Source organism: Daucus carota, chromosome 4 (assembly GCF_001625215.2).
Source record: "Daucus carota subsp. sativus chromosome 4, DH1 v3.0, whole genome shotgun sequence".
Taxonomy (NCBI): domain Eukaryota; kingdom Viridiplantae; phylum Streptophyta; class Magnoliopsida; order Apiales; family Apiaceae; genus Daucus; species Daucus carota.
Genome location: NC_030384.2, coordinates 24,823,490 through 24,843,933, shown reverse-complemented (window position 1 = coordinate 24,843,933; position 20,444 = coordinate 24,823,490). Strand labels below are relative to the sequence as shown.

Here is a 20,444-nt window from a genome sequence, read left to right as displayed (position 1 = left end):
GAAAAACATATGATTCAAAATCAAGGACTCTTCACACAAGATAATATTAACTCAACTTACCCATAACTGTTTACCTCAGTGTAACTTCTACAGTATCGTATAAGTGTCACATTACATTATGCATCTGTTGACACGTATTATCTGCTTGACTACGTGGCATCTATACACTGCTGACTATCCTCGTCACCTATTTACCTTACGTGTGTGTTTGTGTTTACAGTTGATAGTCATCCATATTGATGACCATTACTTTGAGTTTGCAGTTCTCTCTCACAAAAAAATCAGATTACTCAGTTCAAAAGTTGTAAGTTTTATAAAAGGTTATTGATATTAGATTCTGTGTTTCTAAGATGTGTTGATAGTGATCACTAAAATGGAGATGAGAGTCTCTACTAGATCATGTCCGGGTTTCAGATTTTCGCCCGCAGAAGAAGAACTGGTCTTACACTATTTGAGAAGAAAAATAGAAGGATCCAAAAAGTGTGATGTTATTTCAGAGATTGATGCAGTTAGACATGAGCCTTGGGATCTACCAGGTTTGTTCACATCAATCATTTATGTTTTTTGTGTTTTTTTAATATATTTAATGAAGGGTCACATATCAAAATGAAAAAGATGTTACTACCTCCGTCCCAATTTATATGAGCGGGCATGAGCTTTTTGTTCATTTCACATATATAAGAAGTATTAAATGATTGTTGCTTTTTTCATCTTTACTTATATTTATTGTGTTAACTTTCCATAAAATTAGTTAGATGGCACGTTGGAAATAATAATAAATAAGAGGAGTAAAGTTGGAAGATTGTTGATAAATGTGCATTGAAAAAGGAGAGCCTCAACTATTTTGGGATAAATTTTTTTCTTAAAAGGAGGGAGTACTTTTTTTTTCCGTCCTCCTTTATCTTTTCTTTTTCAAATGAGCATTTTGAACAATTATTTCCAAAAATTTTAATCTAAAGCTTGGTATTTGAGCAAATATGATATAGGATAGTTTTTTTAATTGATATTTGAATTTTTTGTTTAAGCATATTTTAGTAAATTATATTTCAATTTTTATTTTGTAAACATATTTTAGTCAATTATATGTTATATCTTAGTGCTTTATTATAAATTTGTCTTTAGTACAATTACAAACATATAAACAAATTTCTTAAATTGATTTAGTAAAAAAAATTAATTTTTAATTATATATTGTTATGCTTTTTTTTCTTCTAAATTCCTCTCAATATATTTTGTGACACTAGGAGAGTAACACTACAGTAGTACAGTACAATGCACAAATAAATGAACAAATCAATCAAAACAAATAAACAAATAAAATGCAGTACAATGCAATTAAGGAATAATTTGCTAGGAGGTGAATAAACCTTCCTTGACTCTGCCTGCAGCAAGGTAGTGTTCATTAAGGTGGTTTTGTTACAGCACTGCAGCCTTGTAATTGACTGTTTTCATTTCATAGAACAGAAGAGGTTAGTGCAGAATGCTAAGTTAAGCATAGCTAGCTAACATATACATCCAGCAGGCAGCAATATACTCATGCTATTGTTTATCACTTAGATATGATGCTTACTCTCAATCAATGTATGAGCAGAGAAATCAGCTACCCCGTCAGATAATGAGTGGTACTTCTTTTCTCCTCGTGGAATGAAGTACACAAAAGGCGGCCAAATTAGAAGAGCAACTCAATTTGGCTATTGGAAAGCAACAGGAAAACAACGGGATGTGAAATCAGGTGCCCGGGTTGTTGGATCAAGAAGGACTCTGGTTTTCCACAAAGGTCATGCTCCAAACGGGAAAAGGACTGAATGGATAATGCATGAGTATAGCATGAGCGGGACTCCTCAGGTAATAGTTAAAGGCTAATCTATATATGTTGGTGATGTTAGAAAGATATATATTGTTACGTTCTTGATGCTTGGGACAGCTACTTTTAACACGGAGCACGCAGTTTTAGATCCGCTTTAATAAACATAGTTTGCTTTTCTTACCAGACAAAAATAATTTTAATCAAAGCATGATAAATTTTAGACAGGATGTCAGGACTTATGCCACATATTATCGCAGGATTAGATGTTATATATAGCATAAACAAGTGATACATATCCTGCAAAATATGGTTTGTTGAGATGAGATGTCTAGTCTCCTTAAAGGTAGTCGATGCTTATAGGTGTTAGAGTTGTGATGCCACATGTTAAGTTAAATGTTAGAAAACGTGCTTGATCGGATTATATTATATCTTAAACAGCAAAAATGGTGTTTTCCAATTTGCATTATGGGTATGTTTATCCCATTTTACTCAAAATTTTTAAATATGAGCAAGTACTTTAGCATATTGTCCTTTTTCTAATTGCAGGAATCTTTTGTTGTGTGCCGTGTTCGCAATCGTAAAAACATTGAACTCAAATGTAATGACATTCCTCCAATAGAGTTGAATCAGTCACTTAGTGGTGAGAGTAGTATATCTACTTCAGTAAGTAATCTCCTGCACACTGCCAACAATGTTGACCACATGGGCATGTTCCAAGAGCTCACAACAGCTTATCAATGTAATAATCCACACTCAGTTGACCATTTTGATTCTGAATATGATAAGAAATCAAAAGGTATGGTCTTGCGGCATGAATCTTGCAGCTTGCCAAAGGTCAGTTGCAGTTTAATTTCCAAGTTATTGTCAGAAAGATAGAATTAGAAGCTAGTAAATTCGAGGGAAGCCATCTATCCTCTACTTTATTGAGTATTTTTGCAGGGTTAAATTTAGCTACTTGTTATGTATATTGTCATGTCTTGGAAACTCATATTTATACTGATTTCTTTGCTATTGAAACCGTCCCGTGATATTCAGTTTCAGTGCACTGAAGGTGCTACAGAGAATTCTTTTGCTGATATGTTAAATGACGATATCATGATGCTCGATGATTCTTCATTTGCCAATCATCTCGGAAATGATATGTTGAATGAAGAGTTTATGGATTATAAGTTTGAGCAACCGAAAGAGAGTTTCCCATCAGCTACACTGGCTACACCAACTTTGCAGGAAACATCACCGCCAATAATTATAATAAGGTCGCGTAAAGGAAATAAACCCAGAAATCCACTACCTTTCCAGGGAACAGCACCCCGAAGAATTAGAATGAAGTGTCAGTATATGGATGAACCTTCCGTGGAAGCCTCAGGCATTAGAGATGAAATGTATCAAAATGTGGCGGAGTCAGCAGAGTTTCCACGTTGCCTCCTAACTACAGTGCTAGACATAACAGTGAATCATCGACATGTTACGGTTTTTGTAGTTCTCTTTCTCTTGGTTTCTGTTTCTGGCTTGTTCACAAATTTTGTAAGGCAACTCCACTAACACCCGATGAAATAGCTTAAAAGGCAAGTGCAAATTTATTTACTAAGCCAAAAGTTCTGTTTATTATTAAAAGTTTCTGTGAGTTTCGGGTGAATTGATTGTGTGTTATTATACAGATACACTTGCTGAAGATCCATACAAACCTTCTCTACTAAATAGATCTAGTTTGCAACATTGACGATATCTATATTCCTGGGATGTGGAAAAAGAAGAAATATGAAGTGATCAGAAGTAGAAGAATCATCTTTGAGGACAACATACATTCCGTATGTGAACAGCCTCGTGTCTTTGGCGTGGGCAGCCTCGTATCTTTATCAGACGCTAAAGCATAAATCAAGTCACAGTGCCAGTTTTTTTAGTGCTGCAAACATCTAGTCTGTCTAAAAGAACACAAGAATAGGATGCTCTATTTCTCATATATCAGTTTTAGTGTTACCGTTGAACGTGGATGCCTGTTTTGGTAATCGGAGTTTGTGGACATTGTATTAGCTCTTTTCTCTCATGTTTCTGTTGTTGTTTCAGTCCATGTTTACTATTCAAAATGCTTCCAGACTTGCTGCAGCTTTCAAATTGTTCTGAGATTTTTCATGAGCTTAATGATTCTGCTCGGACGGTACTGCGTTTGTTAGTTATATTTATGTCGATGATGGTAACTCTTAATTAGTTCAAGAGCAGGCAGCTAGAATGTCAGTCCACGAGGAGTTGGCTCAATCTTGTTTCCGACTTCATGTGTTCTTTTTCACTGTTTTTTTAAGTGTCACTGTTCTTTCTTTGTTTCCTTGTGCTCTATTTAGTACTTTAACTGCAAGCTTGAGTTTCAACAATCTGGATTTTGAGTTTCTTGATATATGTCGTACCGGAAATGACTAATGCTGGATGTCTTCATCAGCCTCAGTTTCTCTCTTTGATGTATTGATTTTTACTATGTTAATAGTATCTAAATACTGTTTCAGGCATATAGTGACAGAAATAAATTCATTTTTTTAAGTAAATATTATCTTCAAGAGTAATGTTTTATGTACATACTTGTAACTAGTATGTAAACAGTGATCACATCCAGGGTTTTGTACATGATGTGAAATATTAGTTTGTTTTACAATGTTTTGTTTGTATGCTATTAGTCCTTTATGTTTTTTCATATTTGAAAGTGCAATTGTATGATACTGTTTATGTTTGAAAGTGCTGAAGCAACACTTTTCTTCCACCAGATACTAGGATATTTTTTGGCCGTCTTAATCAGAAGGATAAGGAAGAATAGAAACATGTGAAATATAGTGTAGAATTACAAAGTTGGACCCCCTGCCTAATTCTAGTTCAACATGTCATGGCCTTGATAGCTGTTTACATCATAGGATAAATTCACACACATGCACACACAATCACCACACATCTGGAGAATTCTGTTGATTCACTCAACACACTATGGCCTTGATATTTATTGGACAGAGGGTATCATGGGTTGTTTTCTTATTGGTAATTTGATTCTTCTACGCAATGCACACCTTGTGCACCCCACCACATTAGTTTTGTGTCACCTCAATCTATCTGCATATAATCATGCTGCATACTCACAAATAGTAAGCTGCACTTAGAGCTTTGTTAATGGCATCACTTCAGTCCTTGAGTTACTTGAATAACTGCAAAAATGTTGTATGTTTGCATGAATATAGGTCCAGCAAGTGCATTGCGAGAAGCTATAAAATGTGTTCTGATGAAGTTAGCTGTAGAAAGCTTAGGATATTGATAGCTGGTGGAGGAATTGGAGGGCTTGTTTTGGCATTAGGAGCTAAGAAGAGAGGGTTTGATGTCAAGGTGTTTGAGAAAGATCTTAGTGCTGTGAGAGGTGAAGGTTTGTATCGCGGTCCAATTCAGCTTTTGAGCAGTGCATTGGCAGTGTTGGAAGCCATTGATCAAGAAGTTGCGACGAGAATTATGGAGGCAGGTTGTATTACTGGGAATAGGACTAATGGCCTTGCAGACGGCCTTTCAGGCAAATGGCATGTTCCTTCACACGCTACGTTCACTCACACTGAAATAAACAAAATTTACAGAAGTTAATGTTTGAAAGTATTTCTTAAATTTTTTTTACATTGGTATGGTTGCTTTCACCTTACAGGTTTGCAACATACGATCTTGAAAAGCCTGCTGTAGAAAGAGGGCTTCCAGTTACTCGAGTAATATGTAGAATGGCACTTCAACAAATTTTATTGCATGGAATTGGGAAAGATATTGTTTGTAACAACTCTAGAGTTGTCAACTTCATTGAAGATTCTTCCAGGGTAAGTCCATCTAAAGGCACATTCAGAAAACATTAAAATACAAAAATAGTTAAGCTAATGACTACAATTTATTCTATCATCACAATTAAAATACCGAATTGTTTCTCTACTGAAGTATATGCGAGTACTGTGATGAAAATGCTTTTCATGTAACAATATAAATTTAATGCGTATGAATCAGGTAACAGTAATCCTTGATGATGGAAGAACATTCGAAGGTGATGTTTTGGTTGGGGCAGATGGAATTTGGTCAAAGGTAATCCAGTTCGATATGTTGTTGATTTGTGCAAACTACTTGTGATACAATATGCTGATAATGTGTTTACAATTTCAGGTGCGTTCAAAACTTTTTGGAGCGCAAGAAGCAGTATATTCAAATTATACATGTTACAGCGGACTAACTGATTTTGTGCCCCCATATATTGATTCAATAGGGTATGCATTTGGTAAACGTTTGATGCTTTCTCATGATCTTGGCATTCTATAATTGCCTATGAATGAAACTTTTTGCAGTTCCTCTCAAGTTTTAATTTTAAGCTTTTATTTAACTTGAAAAATTAACGAGATTGCTCAACTTCTTCATTTCATTTGGCTTGAAATCTTATTAGTTTCTTGATTTGTAGATATCGTGTATTTTTGGGATTGAACAAATACTTTGTGGCATCAGATGTTGGCAATGGAAAAATGCAATGGTATGCATTTCACAAGGAACCTCCCAAAAGCTCTGATCCCCCCTCAGGCAAATATCTCTTAAACTGATTGAACTAGTCTTTGTTCTTTATCAAATGGAAATCAGCACAGTGTCAAAAAAAGAAGAAGCCTAAATTTCACTGCATCCCCGCTTCAGTCTTCTGAAGCCGACCAATGGCAGCAGCATTGTAATGTATCTTCTCATCTGATAAATTCCTTCCCTCATATTACAGGTAAAAAGAAGCGGCTTCTTCAACTATTTGGAAGCTGGTGTAGTGATGTTAGCACATTGATATTAGAAACACCAGAGGATAAGATTTTACGGAGAGATATATACGATAGGGACATGATCAACTCTTGGGGAAACGGACGTCGTGTGACTTTGATAGGTGATGCTGCTCATCCAATGCAGCCAAATCTTGGCCAAGGTGGTTGTATGGCAATTGAGGTAAAAAAAAAAAAACATAGATCAGTGTTTCTGTTGAGTTTGTGTGGTCCAATATGTACTGTCACGTATGATATCTCTTACGTTCAAATTTATGTTTCTAGATAGTTCTAAGGTCATTGGACATTTGTTTGACCACTATTTTGCAGGATGCTTATCAACTGATTCACGAACTTAATAATGTTGACATGAGGAACGCTGATGAAAGGAGCCAGCTCGACCAGATTTCTGAGTCCCTTATAAGGTAGCAAGAGCATAATAAATCTTCGTTCTTAGTTCTAATTTATACCTTTAAACTTGATATCTAGTTGGTGCTAGAATTAGAGATGAAGACGTTTGTATAGCTTTGTTATAGATAAAAAGTCGTGCAATTTTGATTCACAAAATTACGATTCTTTTTTTTTACTTTGCTGATTTCCCATGAGAAGATACCAACGAAAACGAATATTTCGGGTGAAGACAGTTCATAAAGTTAGCAGACTGGCATCTGAGATGCTGTCCAAATACAAACCTTCGGTTGATTTTGGCTTATCGAAGCTATCTGTAAGTTCTAAATTATAAACGACCTTGATTAGTATCCTTTTCATATTGTGAAGTACTGATATTCTCATTTTGACCTTCGTTTTTCATTTCAGAATGTATTTGGAGCCCAAATCACAAATTCTGCAATTCACATGGCGCGTAAATTTATACAGTGGTGTTTCCAGCTTTTTATGAATTGGATGTTAGCAGGCCACAGGTGAGCTACTCTATCACTACTATGGTTATTGTAGTTTTTTAACTGCAGGCAACAATTTGTTTTTTTTTTCCACGTATCATAAAAAAACACTGATATAAACATGAACAATGTCGTAAAAAGAACTTAACAGATAGCAAACAGAAACTTGATTACTGAAAATCATATAATTCAATGAGTACAGAGACAGGGACAAGCTACCAGATATATCATTGTCATAACAACCTACATTGTATTTTTAGCAAAGTGTAAAAGGCCATAAATTCTTAGGAATGATTTCGTGCTTTTCGGTTTCAGGTTGTGGTGGAGGAGGAAGAACAGTTTTGTTGCTGCTGCCTAAGTAAAAAGTTAGGATGTGTATGGGAAAGCTCACTGTATTTCTTACATTCTGAATTCTGAGTGCAATTCTGAGTTCATTTAGAATACAAATTGTAGATCTAAATTTTAGATTGCAAACCGGTTGAATATTAAAACATTTTATTATATTTAAAAAAAACATATTATTTGATATGTCCCCAGTTTTTTTCTGCTAAATCTTTTGGCTACAGCCATGTTTTGGAAGCATCCATCAAAGACTGCATGTTCGATCAGAAATCACAATTTACTTCAACTTGCTCCGTATAATAAAAATAATACAATTCTTTTTTGAAAGGATTGCTAATCTATACTATATTATTAAAAGTACTGTCCTCGTATAATCGTTGAATCAATTAAATCTGAATTAATTAAATCACAAACTATGGAGGATGGTTATATTGAGTTTTTTATATTTCATGCTACTGGAGCTATAAAACCAATGTATTAAAATAAATTAATTTGAAAAGATATAAAAAATTATTAACTGATAGAATACATCCTTGCAAATAAATTAATTTGAAAAAATATAAAAAATTATTAAATAATAGAATACATCCTTGCAATGCCGGTATAATTAAATTACTGTGGTGAAAATAAAAAAAATAATTTGATATCAATACTCTCTTCGTCCCGCTCATATAATTTTTTTCATTGTTTCACGCGCAATTTGAACTTATAAAATCTAGTTTTTTCACTTATTGTTTAAAAGTTCTTTTTTTTCAAAATAAAGATTTAAATATTATGTTTTACTAATAAAACGAAGTTATAAAAGTTTATATAATTATATTTTATAAAATTATTAACTGTCTGCCAAACCCTCACCCAAACGTGTATAATTCTATCAGGAGTATCATTTAAGGTTTTTTAGAAAGAAATAATATAATTAATTTTTCATCTTTTGAACTATTTATATCTTTATATTTTTCAAAAATAATTCTTAAAAATAAGATCAAACATCCATTTTCTGAAAATTATTTATACAAATACTACTCCTGTTACAACATTTAATTTATTCAATATATTTGATTAATTTTAGAAAGATATGTTATTAATTAATCGGATTCTAATTAACATTAAATAACTGATTTTCAGAACTACTGCTGACCCACAGTGTTTTTACTACTCCCTCCGTCCCACCAGATTCTTTATAATTTCCTTTTTGGGATGTGCTATCCAATTCTTTACATTTCAAAACTTACCAAAAATAGTAAATGGGTCCCACCACTTCCCTACTTTTACTCCCTTTTCACACTACTTTTACTCCCTTTTCACACTACTTTTACTCCACTATCTCTCTTTTATACATTAAAAATTGATGGGTCCCGCCACTTCACTTGATGGGTCCCGCCACTTCACACCCTATACATATTTCTTAACCTTCATGCCCAAACCAAATGTAAAGAATTGGGTGGGACAGGGGGAGTAGTATTTATAAAGACAGTACCTTTAGTTTAATTGCTGGCTGCGAGCCTGCGATTCATCCATCGCTCTCCTCGATCGCCGATTCCCCGTTAGCTCTGCTGCCGTTATAACTCGGAGAATACACACAACAATCCGTAAGTCACTTTCTTCAATCCAATCTATTCACACAATTACACACATATTTTGCTTATTCTACTCTTTGATTCTTCAAATTGTGTGCGTGTATGCCAGCAATGGAATTAGAAATATAACACACACACATCAAGTGTTTGTTGAATTGTGCCAAAGAAAATTACACTAGATTTTAGGAATTTTAGGTTTTCGAGTTAATTGAGTTGAAGTTTATTTAATTTTAGCTTCTGTAAGCTGGAATTTAGTAATTAAGTAATTCTTCATAACGGAGTTTTTCGTCGACTTAATTTCGATGTAATGTACATTACTGTTCTTGTGGCCGATGTTCGGTTTAGGAAAAATACAACTACATTTAGGAATATTAAAGACAATTGACCTCTTTACTAATAAAATTTGAAGTTTTCTTTTATTTATCTTTGGCATTATACATTACTGCGCTATTTAATGTTTGTGGATAATGCAATGATGAATTCCAATATTTGTGTTTTGTTGCAATTTAATGTCAGGATAGCGTGTGAAATGTATATACCGCGTAATATAGTTTTGAACTTAAAAGCTGATTAAGCATGGATTTTAAATTTGTATGAACTATGAAGCAATGCTTGCTATTCTCAACGTCTCAGTAATTGTTTCTCATTCTATTAGTTTCAAGATGAGAAGGCAACTTGACTCTTTTTCGTCATGCCTAGTGATGGATAACGCAAGCAAAAATAAGAATATTACTTTTATTGTAAGGAAAAGAATTAAAGTTTAGAATTATTGTTAAATTTAATTTTTATGAGGCATTCGTTGTATCTACAGTAAAAGAAGTAAGTCATCTTATTTGTGGAAACTTTAAAAAGTGTCGTTCATTAGGTTCTTTATTATAATATGAAATATTATGAGGGAGCTTTCTGGCTTATCTTATGTGTAACTTATCAGATAAAATAATTAACAGAATAAAAGAGTATAACTTACATTTAAACTGGGTAGGTTTGCTTTTTATCAAACCTAAGTAATAATTCTAAATAAGCAACTGAAATAAGCACCCTATTATGAATTTAACTTATAAGTCAGTTCAAGTTGTCTTTACTACACAAATAGGATAAATAGTTACTTAACTAATTATAGTGAGAAGTTATTTTTCAGGAAAACAAACATGCCCCATTAGATGTTAAGCTTATTTATGTTTTTATTTTCTACATATAATACACTACATACTACAAAACAATTGTTAAAAAAAAGATTAGGAGCTGTTAAGATTTTTCTTCTTTCATGAGTAAAAATTGATGGGATTCCTATGAGAAGTCTTTGAGGTAACGGATCTTATGCAGTTAATCCAATCAATTTTATGGTGTTGTCTTATTATTGTTTATTTCATTTATCTTTGTTTTTAATGTACATCCTGCATAACTTCTTTTACTACAAATATGCTGAAAAGACAATTTTAGTTATATGGACAAAGTCAGCACTAGACTTGTTGTAGGAGTACTCAAACCATTTTTTTTATAATTTTATTGGGATTTTTTATTAGATGAAATACGAAGCAGAGGTCAAATCAAATGAAGTGCAATTCATGATTATCTGTTTACTAGGTGTTGAATATTGTGGTGTCTCACTTCTGAAACAGTGTTTAATCAAGAATAAGAAATGGCTTCGTCACTTAAAGAATACCTCAAAAAATATCAGAGTAGTGATGATGTTGAGAAGAAAAAGAAGAAGAAGAAGAAGAATCAGAAGAAACCTGATGTGACTGGGGTCCTCCTTGTTGATGAGGATCCTGTATGGCAAAAACCAGTAGTACCTGAAGAAGAAAATGATGATGATTCAGCAGGTAGTTTACCAGTTTATGCCCTTTGTCATGTACTTCTTGCTGACATTAGTTATTTGATTAATAACGAAACAATGGACTCTTTTTCAGATGAAGAGAAGCCCCAGGTTGATGAAGATATTGAAGTCAAGCGTATGAAGAGACTTGAGCAATTAAAGGCGAGACGTCCTTATGGTCTCATTTCTGATGATGGAAGTGGCTGGGTTTCAGTCAATAATGCTCCTCAGAAGCTAGTTGACTCTAATTCTGATATGTCTCCACCACGAAAACGAAGATCTAGGAATGACACACCTTCACCAGAACCTGAATTAAAGCCTTCTGATGCAGAAGGAACTGATCAGTCACCACCACGACAGAGACGGAGGCGTTACCACAGTCCCTCAGATTCAATGGATGAGAAGGTGGATTTGTCTCCTCCACGAAAGCGTAGGGCAAGTTTAAATACTCAATCACCAGAACGGATCCAAACCACTTCAAAGTCGGAGCACAAAGATTTGGATATGTCACCACCACGGCGTCGAAGTCATGTATCAGATACTGTTCTTTCTCCCCGACGAGGACATCGAGACTCCCCAAGTCGAGTTAATTCACGTTTGTCTCCTGGGGAAGATCTTTCACCAACAAGGAAACGTAGATCAGGTAATCCACAATCCCAAATATCAGATCTCTCTCCTCCAAGGAAAAGCAGAAAGGACCATTCTCCGCCAAGAAAACAGTCAAAGGAAACCACATCCAGGGCTGAACAAAGAAAAACTGGTCTGGTTAGCGGAAAAGATGTGACAGAAGAGGTTCTGAAAGCAAAAAAAGAAGAATTTCTTAGGTAATGAAACATTTTATTTATTTTCTCTATATTAAATAAATTTACTAATTTATTTTCACTTCTTGACACTGTCCTGGTGCTGGGTATTTAGTTACAAGAAATCAGTATGTTAACTAATATCCTCTGATATGCATAGACTAGCTCATTATATATTAATACATGCAGAAAATATGAAATTATTGTCACACCTGTCACATAAAAGTAGTATTATGATGTTTCTTTTATCTGGTAAATGGCCTTACTTCTGTCTGTTCTGACCACAAGTTTCAATCAATTACTGATGCATTAAATGGATGTGCTGGGATCATGAGGGATATGAAAGATAAAAAACCTCAACCCTATATATATCCTGGTCCTAATGTGTGTGAACTATTTGAGTGCAATAAATATAAACAAGATTTTGAATCTCTCAAACATTCTTAATTTAATGGTATACAAGAAAATCAAATATAGAACAAGAGCATAGGCAACAGTTGGTACATGGTACTGAACTACTATAGAAATATGCTCTTTGCGGTAGAGAATTACTAGGGTTTATTTTCATTATATCTACACGTAAATAATAATGAATTCTGGTTAGCCAGACCCCACACATGAACTAAATAAATAGATACATTAATTTTATTTTTTGTATACATCCAAATTGTTGGCCTTTGTCCATTTTTAAAATTTTTATGTAAAACATTCTTCTGATTTTCACTCTTGTTCTCATCATGGATCCAAAATAATGATTAATGAACATGCAAACTGTAAAAGGCATTTAGGGAGTTGGTATCATGCCATGAATATTTATATCAGTATGTACAATGTAGTAGCAGTATAATGATTTAAGATGATACTGTTGTCATGATTCTGTTGAGTAGTCTTGTTTAATTTAAGTTTAGCATCATAAAAGAATTGGTAGTGATTTTTTGCTCTTCAATGCATTAGTCTTTCCTCCAATGATCTTTTACCATGTATGTGGATCTGGTGCATTAATTTAAAAACAATGTAGCTGCATAAGAAGTATCTTGGTTTTATATCTGAAACGTACAATAGAAATTGAAGCATATAGATGATATATATTATTCTTTAGAAGAAAATTGAATGCAGAATTGTCTTTGTGCGTAGATCATCATTTCTACATAGTATTTATCTTTATGTACAAGCTTAATGATACTTTCAATCCTTGAAGGCGCTTCACTTTATGTCTCTCTTCTCTGACTTGGTTAAATATATTTCTAGTCTCTTTTTGCTGTGTTGGCTTCTCTGAGATACTTCGAGGCAGTGGAATGGTTGAAGTGATCAGGCAATATGTTATCATCTTTTTAAAGAATAATTAATGTGGTTTTGGTCAATTATAACCTCACACTTCTGTTTCTGTCTATGTTTGCTTGCTTAAGGAAGGGTTTTGGTTTCTATCTGTGGATTTGTCTGCATTTTACTTGCTATGCCCTCAGCTATTGTATTTTATATGAATGAGATATTTATGTATTATTGGATTCCTTGTTTGTTCTCCTTGGCCTTACAAAATGCATCTCTTGTTTAAATACTTGGTCTTGTAATATGTTACTTGGAAAATGCATTTCATACAAACATATGATGTTACCTAATATGAAGCTGTCAGAGCATTACTCATTCTTTTACAAAGATATTGTTAGCCAACCTAGTGAGCTGATTTTATCTATGACTGAAGGTTTAAAGCAAAGGACCCTTCTATTACTGGACAAGGTGCTGAGCCTATTTATCGTGATAAGAAAACAGGTTCGTCGAGTTCAATAGTGTAGATTGTTGTCTTCAGCAGTCTAAGAATTGGGTGTATTTCTAATTCAACCTAAATGTTTCTGGGGGTTGTTTGTGGCACAGGACAGCGCCTCACAAAGGATGAGTTTCTGAAATCACAAAAGAAGGATGAGAAGCCAAAGGTACCAAATCTTTTTGGTCCATGTCCAAAATTCAATTTAAGTTATCTTTCTACCATGTTAGAAATCTTTTATATTCTATCATCTTGTCACCCATAAACTCGGATAGTTCATAGCTGCGAGGATAAGCAATCATTCTGGTAGTAATTTTACTTATTCTTAAAGTAAAAGATAGAAACATTTAAATAAGCAGTAAAAACTAGATAACAAACCTAGCCTCATTATTTGCTTACAGAGATTCATGATTGAGCATACAGATTGTGCTTCTTATGTTTGCGAGGGATAATCTGCCTTAACCCTGTTTAAATATTGTAATCTACATGTTCAGTTGGTTGTCTGCGAAAGTTATGTGGTTTTCTTTGGTTATATTTCATACAAAGCGCCAAAGAGCTATAATATCGTCTGCAGTACGAGAAGCTTACATTGAAATACTGGCATAGATAATAAATTAATAATAAAGAAGCAAAGTTTTTTTTAGAAAAGAAAAGGGGGCGAGAAGAGGGAAATGCATGGCTGGACTCCAAAAATTCAGCATCCCATGGGCTCTGGCTACCTTAAGCAAAGTTTTTCTTAGAAAGGAAAAGGGGGCGAGAAGAGGGAAATGCATGGCTGGTCTCTTAAAATTCAGCATCCCATGGGCTCTGCTACCTTAAGCTGGAATGCTTCTTTATATTAATAGACAAGAATGTTTAGCCATTTACGGAACATCTATTTAGGGTGGAAGATTGCATCAATCTTGTGAAGACTTTAGTAATTATTCTGCCTGAAAAGAATGAAACTATTTTAATGTTATCATATGATTATATGCAGGAATCGTTAGATAAAGTCAATTTTTTTCTTAATTTTGTTGCTAAATTTCTAAACCTGAACCTCTTTGGATTTGGTAAATAGATTTAATTTTCTAAACTACGCTGTTGGCCCTATGCGGAACAATTTTAAGCTATATTACTGTAAATAGCAGATGTTGAGATGTTGACCAATTCCAAAACCTGCGTAACGCAGTAAGAATTGCTAACTTGCTAACAAAAATACTATCTGCATGTATTTCTTTTAAAGAAACAGAAAAAGCACAAGAAAATGAATTTCATGTGATGCCTTTAAGTGCATTATGTGGGTGCTAGACGGGCCAACTTTTATAGGAGTTCCATTTGGACGGTTCTTATTACCACACTTTGTCATTCACCCTAAATTAATACTTTTCTGCTTGAAATGCTATGATTAAATTGATTGATATTGCTATTAATTATAATGTCAATCCAGGAGGTTAAGCTGGAGTGGGGTAAGGGTTTGGCTCAAAAGAGGGAAGCTGAAGCAAGGCAGGAGGAGCTCGAACTCGAGAAGGCAAAACCGTTTGCACGGACTAGGTAAAAAATAATGAGAATCATACTTGGTTTTGATGTATATCGTAGCTTCAGAGACACCTGTGTCTCTCCTTTAACACAGTAGATTTGGTGATTTGCACTTCTCTGAATCTATCGTGAAGATACTTTTTGTCGCCTTTTGCTTTCTCTGGCCCTTTTGTTTTGTTACATATTTCATATATCCCGCATCTTCTGCTATTGCAGAGATGATCCAGATCTTGATAGAATGTTGAAGAATAAAACCAGATGGGGTGATCCAATGGCTCATCTAGTCAAGGTAGTGACTTATCTACTGCACATAACAAAATTACCTGACTTGATAAATTACAAAAAAAATTCTATATTTGCTGCTGAAAGATACTTGGTAACGTTTTTTTGATGGTTCAGAAAAAGCAGGATGAGCTGGTGTTGCCAGACATGGGAGATGATGAGAAGATGAAAGCATCCGGTTTTATTGTTCCTCAAGAGATACCTAGTCACAGCTGGCTTAAAAGAGGATTTGAGGCCGCACCAAATCGCTATGGTATAAAACCTGGGAGACATTGGGATGGTGTCGACCGCAGCACGGGTTAGTGTTCTTGCCCACTGTCAATGGAATTTGTTTTTTTTCCTTGTGTTCTACTTGCTGTACTGGCCTACAAACTCATGCATTGTGATGAAGCATAAATGGAAATAATACAGGTTTTCCTAGAAGTTTGTTTATATGTGGTTTCAACAAATAGTTGTAAAACAATTGCTAATAGTGTTTTCTTTATTTGCATCTTGTAGGATTTGAAAAGGCAATGTTTAAGAGAATGAATGAGAAACAAGCAACAGAAAAAGAGGCTTATTTGTGGTCTGTTGCTGATATGTGACCACTGATTTTCTTTTTCTAATACAAGTTGCCCCCAGGTATTGCAACTTGTTTAAAAAAGGATTTTATTTGGGATGTTTAAAGTTGATATGATCGGTTTCTGAATTTGTTGTAAATACTAAAAGGGTCTATGTAGTCAATATAGTTGAAACTGTATTGCCTAAGGAGTAGAATTGAATCGTAGTCTCGGAATGTATTAGCATTTAGCAGTACTAAAATTCTATGCAAATTTTAAAATTGTCAGAAGTTTTTTTTCACAAAAATGCTAATATGAACCTTTAGTTATATATATTGTACTGATAAATCAAAACAACTTTTGGATATATACAAACACACGCACATATAGGCTGACGATCGAATACAAACTGTTCCTTAAATACAAACTACAAACCTATTGTTTTACACTACCTACCCACCCAACTTTTATCATGCTGCATTACCCATCCCAACCCCTACACTACCACCCCTCCACTTACTCCCATTAGTGAGCAAAGTTGTTGCAGATTTCAGGAGTTCAGGTTCGGTATTATGTATTGGATGATTTAGTGACGTATATAGATTGTATTTGTGTATATCGCGTGCACACACACAGGGTACTATGCATATACATATACATACATATAGGATCCTACTCTACAAAAAACCAAATTAAAATACAAACCTACAAAGCAGCGATTAGAACAATTATATTTAGTGGTCATTTCATCTTCTTCGATTAAACACACACACATTACCTTCCACTTATCACCACCACCATTAGTTCCGGCCACCACCAAACTCGTCGATTTACTACAAATAAGGGGCAGTAATATATTTGTTTAAAAATACAACAAAAAGAACATAAGTTTGCTAAAAGATTGTATAGATTTAGAGGTGGAGAAAAGAGATGAATGTTAGCGGGGAGGCTGCCAGAGAATATGAACGAAATTGAAGAGATAAAGAAGAAGTCATGAGCAGAGGGGTGGAGTGGGGCAACAGTATGTTTGAAGAGGTGGGACAACGATTGTGGAGATGGCAATGGTCGTATAGCCGGGTGGGGTGGTGGTCGGGGTCGGGTGAGGGTGCCTGAGGTAAAGATCGCAGGTGGCGAGGTAGGAGCGGGCTTGTTTTATTTAATGATTAATCCAAGTAACTTAGTGATTTGTTTAGTGATTGAGGCTGGTCTTGTTTTATTTAGTGATTAATTGAAGTAATTTAGTGATTGCGTGTATTGATTGGGGCTGGTTTGTAGGTTTGTGGTTTAAAAGTGGTTTGTATTTGAGTAATTGCCTGTATGTATGTATGTATGCATGCATGCATGTATGTATGTATGTATGTCGGTATGTGTGTGTGTTTGTGTGTGTGTGTCTCTGTGTGTGTATGTATGTATGGAATTGGTCGAGTTGTACATAATAGGAACTTAGGCTTATTTTATTTTGAGCAATTCTTGGAAAATTTGGATCTGATATTAGATGTTTAATTGAGGATTGTTTAGTGAAAATTAATTTCTTCCAAGTCATAGTAGCCTGAGTAAAACTTTTTATTCATTTGGAATGCTTGACAAAACAACCCCCTCCTAATACTACATTATTATTTGGAACGGATATTAGATGTTTAATTGAGGATTGCTCAGTGAAAATCAATTTCTTCCAAGTCATAGTAGCCTTAAATGAAACCTTCTAGACAAAAAACACACTCCTAATACTACATTATTTTTTATACCTAATTATTGACTTAAAATTAAATTGGATATTCGTAGCACTTGTTTAAACAACAGATTGAATAGAATAGGGAGACTTATCTTATTATTTTTCATATATCAAATAGTGCACATGCACTCTCTTTATATAGGACAACTAAGATAGGTTGTGGGTGTGAAAAGCTAAAAGTTCGGAAATTTAAATGTGAGAGAGTTAATGAGTTAGGTAATCAAAAGGTTAACAGGAATACAAGAAGTCATCCATATAATATTTGTACATAACTCTTCCCTTGGATGGCTTATACAAATAATATGTCTTGTTAAAAACTCATTGGGAAAAATTCCGCGAGAAAAACCCTGGTAAAGGAACAATAGTACATGTGTTGTATTAAATCATGTCACCCCTCATTTAAAAAAAGTATGAATATTATCTTATATTTTGGAGTTTATGCATCCCGATCTTGTGTACCAACTGCTCGAAGAAAGATGTAGGAAGTGATTTTCTGAACAAGTTTGCTGCATACGATGGAATCTGACAAATATCAATTTCACCCCTTTGTTGAAGTTCATGAGTACAGAAAAACTTAGGATCAATGTGTTTTGTCCGATCTCCTTTAATGTAGCTTTTGTTTTAGTCTAAGTGATACATGTTTCATTATCTTCGTATAGAGTGGTGAGATTACCTCTATCGATTAAAAGACTATATGATTCTCGGATGTGATAGACCAAAGATCTAAGCCATACATATTCTCCACTTTTTTCATGAAGTGTCAATAGTTTAACATGGTTGGAAGAAGTTGCTACAAGGGATTGTTTTGTAGATCGTCAAAATATTGTAGTATCACCATATGAAAAAATGTAACCAGTTTGTGACATTTCTTTACCGGGATCATGTTAATATCCAACATCTGCGCGACTAACCAAATTTATTTTCAAGTCTTTAGAGTAAATAAAATTATATACATTGTTCATCGAGGATATCTAAATATCTTTTTAACACAAGTTTAATGTCTTCAAGTTTGAGTATAATCTTGTCTTACCAATTGAAAGTGCAATATCGGAACACATATAATTGGTAAGGTACATGAGTATACCAATAGCACTAAAATATGATACATGAGTGCACACCCACATTCTTAAAATGAGATGTGTTTGGTTTATGACCATTCACAAGGTGTGGGAATATTTAAAATATGTCGTCGGCCGTAATTGAATTAGTGATACAGCATGTAAGATTGCATGTGATGTGCTCAAAATAAGGATTTTGAAATTAATTGCAAGTGTGCATCTCGTTTTAGTAATATAAGATTCGTTCCAAGGACCAAATTTATTTTCGCGAAAACTTAATTTTTAACTTAATCAAATTAGACCAAAATGAAAGGCATATGTTCAGCCTATTTGTATTTAAAGAGGTACAACTCAACTCAGATAAGAAAGCTCAGTAAATAGCAAGTCATCGGAATCAGTACGAAGAACGTCAAATGATTTATGGAAATCATATGTCAGATAAGTTCCAGGATGCTGCTGCACGCCACTGAAAGAAGTTCATTAATATGTTCAAGCCTCAGTGCACAAATAATCTTTTGTGGCACGTCCAGGAGTTCAGAAGATATAAAGTTTCTATACTTTATTTTATCAGAAGATTCCATTTAATGAAGAAGTACGTTCAAGACGAAGACTCGACGAACTAACCAAATTCTTATTGTTTATTTGACGAAGAATATTTGATTTAACTAGATACAGATGAACCAGACAGTACATCTATGTATCAGTTATCCAAATTAAATATTTGAAGTCAAGCAGAAGTGGTAGTTCGCTCGTTCGACAAATCAAGAAGAAATTATTCAAGTTTAAAGAAGACCGGAAGTTGTTCTACTGAAGATTGTGTGATTAAATATTTTAATAGACTATTATTTCACTTCTCAAATAATTATATTAATTATGTAATTTATTTATTAAATTAATTCACTCTCGAATTAATTTAATTTATGAATTTATATGATTAAATTAATTAAGTGAATAATTTTCTATTTTAATATACCATTTTATTTCTTTATTTAATCACAAAAACCACCTCAGCAAGACAATTCTGGATTGTCTTGCCGAGTGGATTCATCATGCTTCCAAGACAATTCTTCATTGTCTGCATTAGCCTTGATTGAATCAGCAAGACAATCTCTAATTGTCTTGCCGATTCATTTCAATGGTGTGCAAGACAATCCTTGAAGATTGTCTTGCCGAAGGCATGTGTAAGTCTGCAAGACAACATCATTGTCTTGTCTTGCCGAGAGACACACTTCCAGCAAGACAATCTGTTTGTCTTGTCTTGCCGAATGCTTAAAGGTGTGCAAGACAATCCTCCATTGTCTTGCCGTTTGTAGTGTTTGTCTTTCTGACAAAGGAATTGTCTTCCCTTCCCTTTTGATTGTCTTTCTGACTTGGTTGAAGCTTGGTAGACAATCTGAGATTGTCTTCCCTTGCCCCTTATTGTCTTGCCCAAGCCTAGATTGTCTTACCCTTCTTGTAATTGTCTTTGCTAGCTTGTAATTGTCTTGTCTAGTGATTGTCTTGCATGTACAAAGCTTTGCCTATAAATATGGCTTAGTTTCTT

At 34.2% G+C, this 20,444-nt stretch overlaps 3 protein-coding genes across 4 annotated transcripts; all 3 read left to right on the top strand.

Moving 5' to 3' along the window:
• Nucleotides 1-268: 268 nt before the first annotated feature.
• On the top strand, nucleotides 269-4,779 carry LOC108218196 (NAC domain-containing protein 40). The gene is made up of 5 exons (XM_017391112.2): nucleotides 269-536; nucleotides 1,592-1,845; nucleotides 2,354-2,641; nucleotides 2,843-3,372; nucleotides 3,466-4,779. Exons 1-4 carry the CDS (start codon nucleotides 374-376, stop codon nucleotides 3,347-3,349), a joined length of 1,212 nt encoding a protein of 403 aa, XP_017246601.1. The 5' UTR covers nucleotides 269-373; the 3' UTR covers nucleotides 3,350-3,372; nucleotides 3,466-4,779.
• Nucleotides 4,780-4,906: 127 nt separating this feature from the next.
• On the top strand, nucleotides 4,907-8,009 carry LOC108216832 (zeaxanthin epoxidase, chloroplastic). The gene is made up of 10 exons (XM_017389678.2): nucleotides 4,907-5,346; nucleotides 5,466-5,628; nucleotides 5,810-5,884; nucleotides 5,963-6,063; nucleotides 6,252-6,367; nucleotides 6,552-6,766; nucleotides 6,913-7,007; nucleotides 7,192-7,306; nucleotides 7,399-7,502; nucleotides 7,797-8,009. The coding sequence occupies exons 1-10, from the start codon at nucleotides 4,952-4,954 to the stop codon at nucleotides 7,837-7,839; spliced, it is 1,422 nt and encodes a 473-aa protein (XP_017245167.1). The 5' UTR covers nucleotides 4,907-4,951; the 3' UTR covers nucleotides 7,840-8,009.
• Nucleotides 8,010-9,272: 1,263 nt separating this feature from the next.
• On the top strand, nucleotides 9,273-16,338 carry LOC108215586 (uncharacterized). Of its 2 annotated transcripts, none has more exons than XM_017388089.2 (9): nucleotides 9,273-9,412; nucleotides 11,020-11,223; nucleotides 11,311-12,040; nucleotides 13,716-13,783; nucleotides 13,886-13,944; nucleotides 15,202-15,305; nucleotides 15,507-15,579; nucleotides 15,690-15,870; nucleotides 16,071-16,338. In XM_017388089.2, exons 2-9 carry the CDS (start codon nucleotides 11,040-11,042, stop codon nucleotides 16,154-16,156), a joined length of 1,485 nt encoding a protein of 494 aa, XP_017243578.1. In that variant the 5' UTR covers nucleotides 9,273-9,412; nucleotides 11,020-11,039; the 3' UTR covers nucleotides 16,157-16,338. The 2 variants fall into 2 exon arrangements, with proteins under 2 accessions (XP_017243578.1, XP_017243579.1); XM_017388090.2 differs by having other exon boundaries at nucleotides 9,304-9,412; nucleotides 10,985-11,223.
• The last annotated feature ends 4,106 nt before the right edge of the window (nucleotides 16,339-20,444 follow it).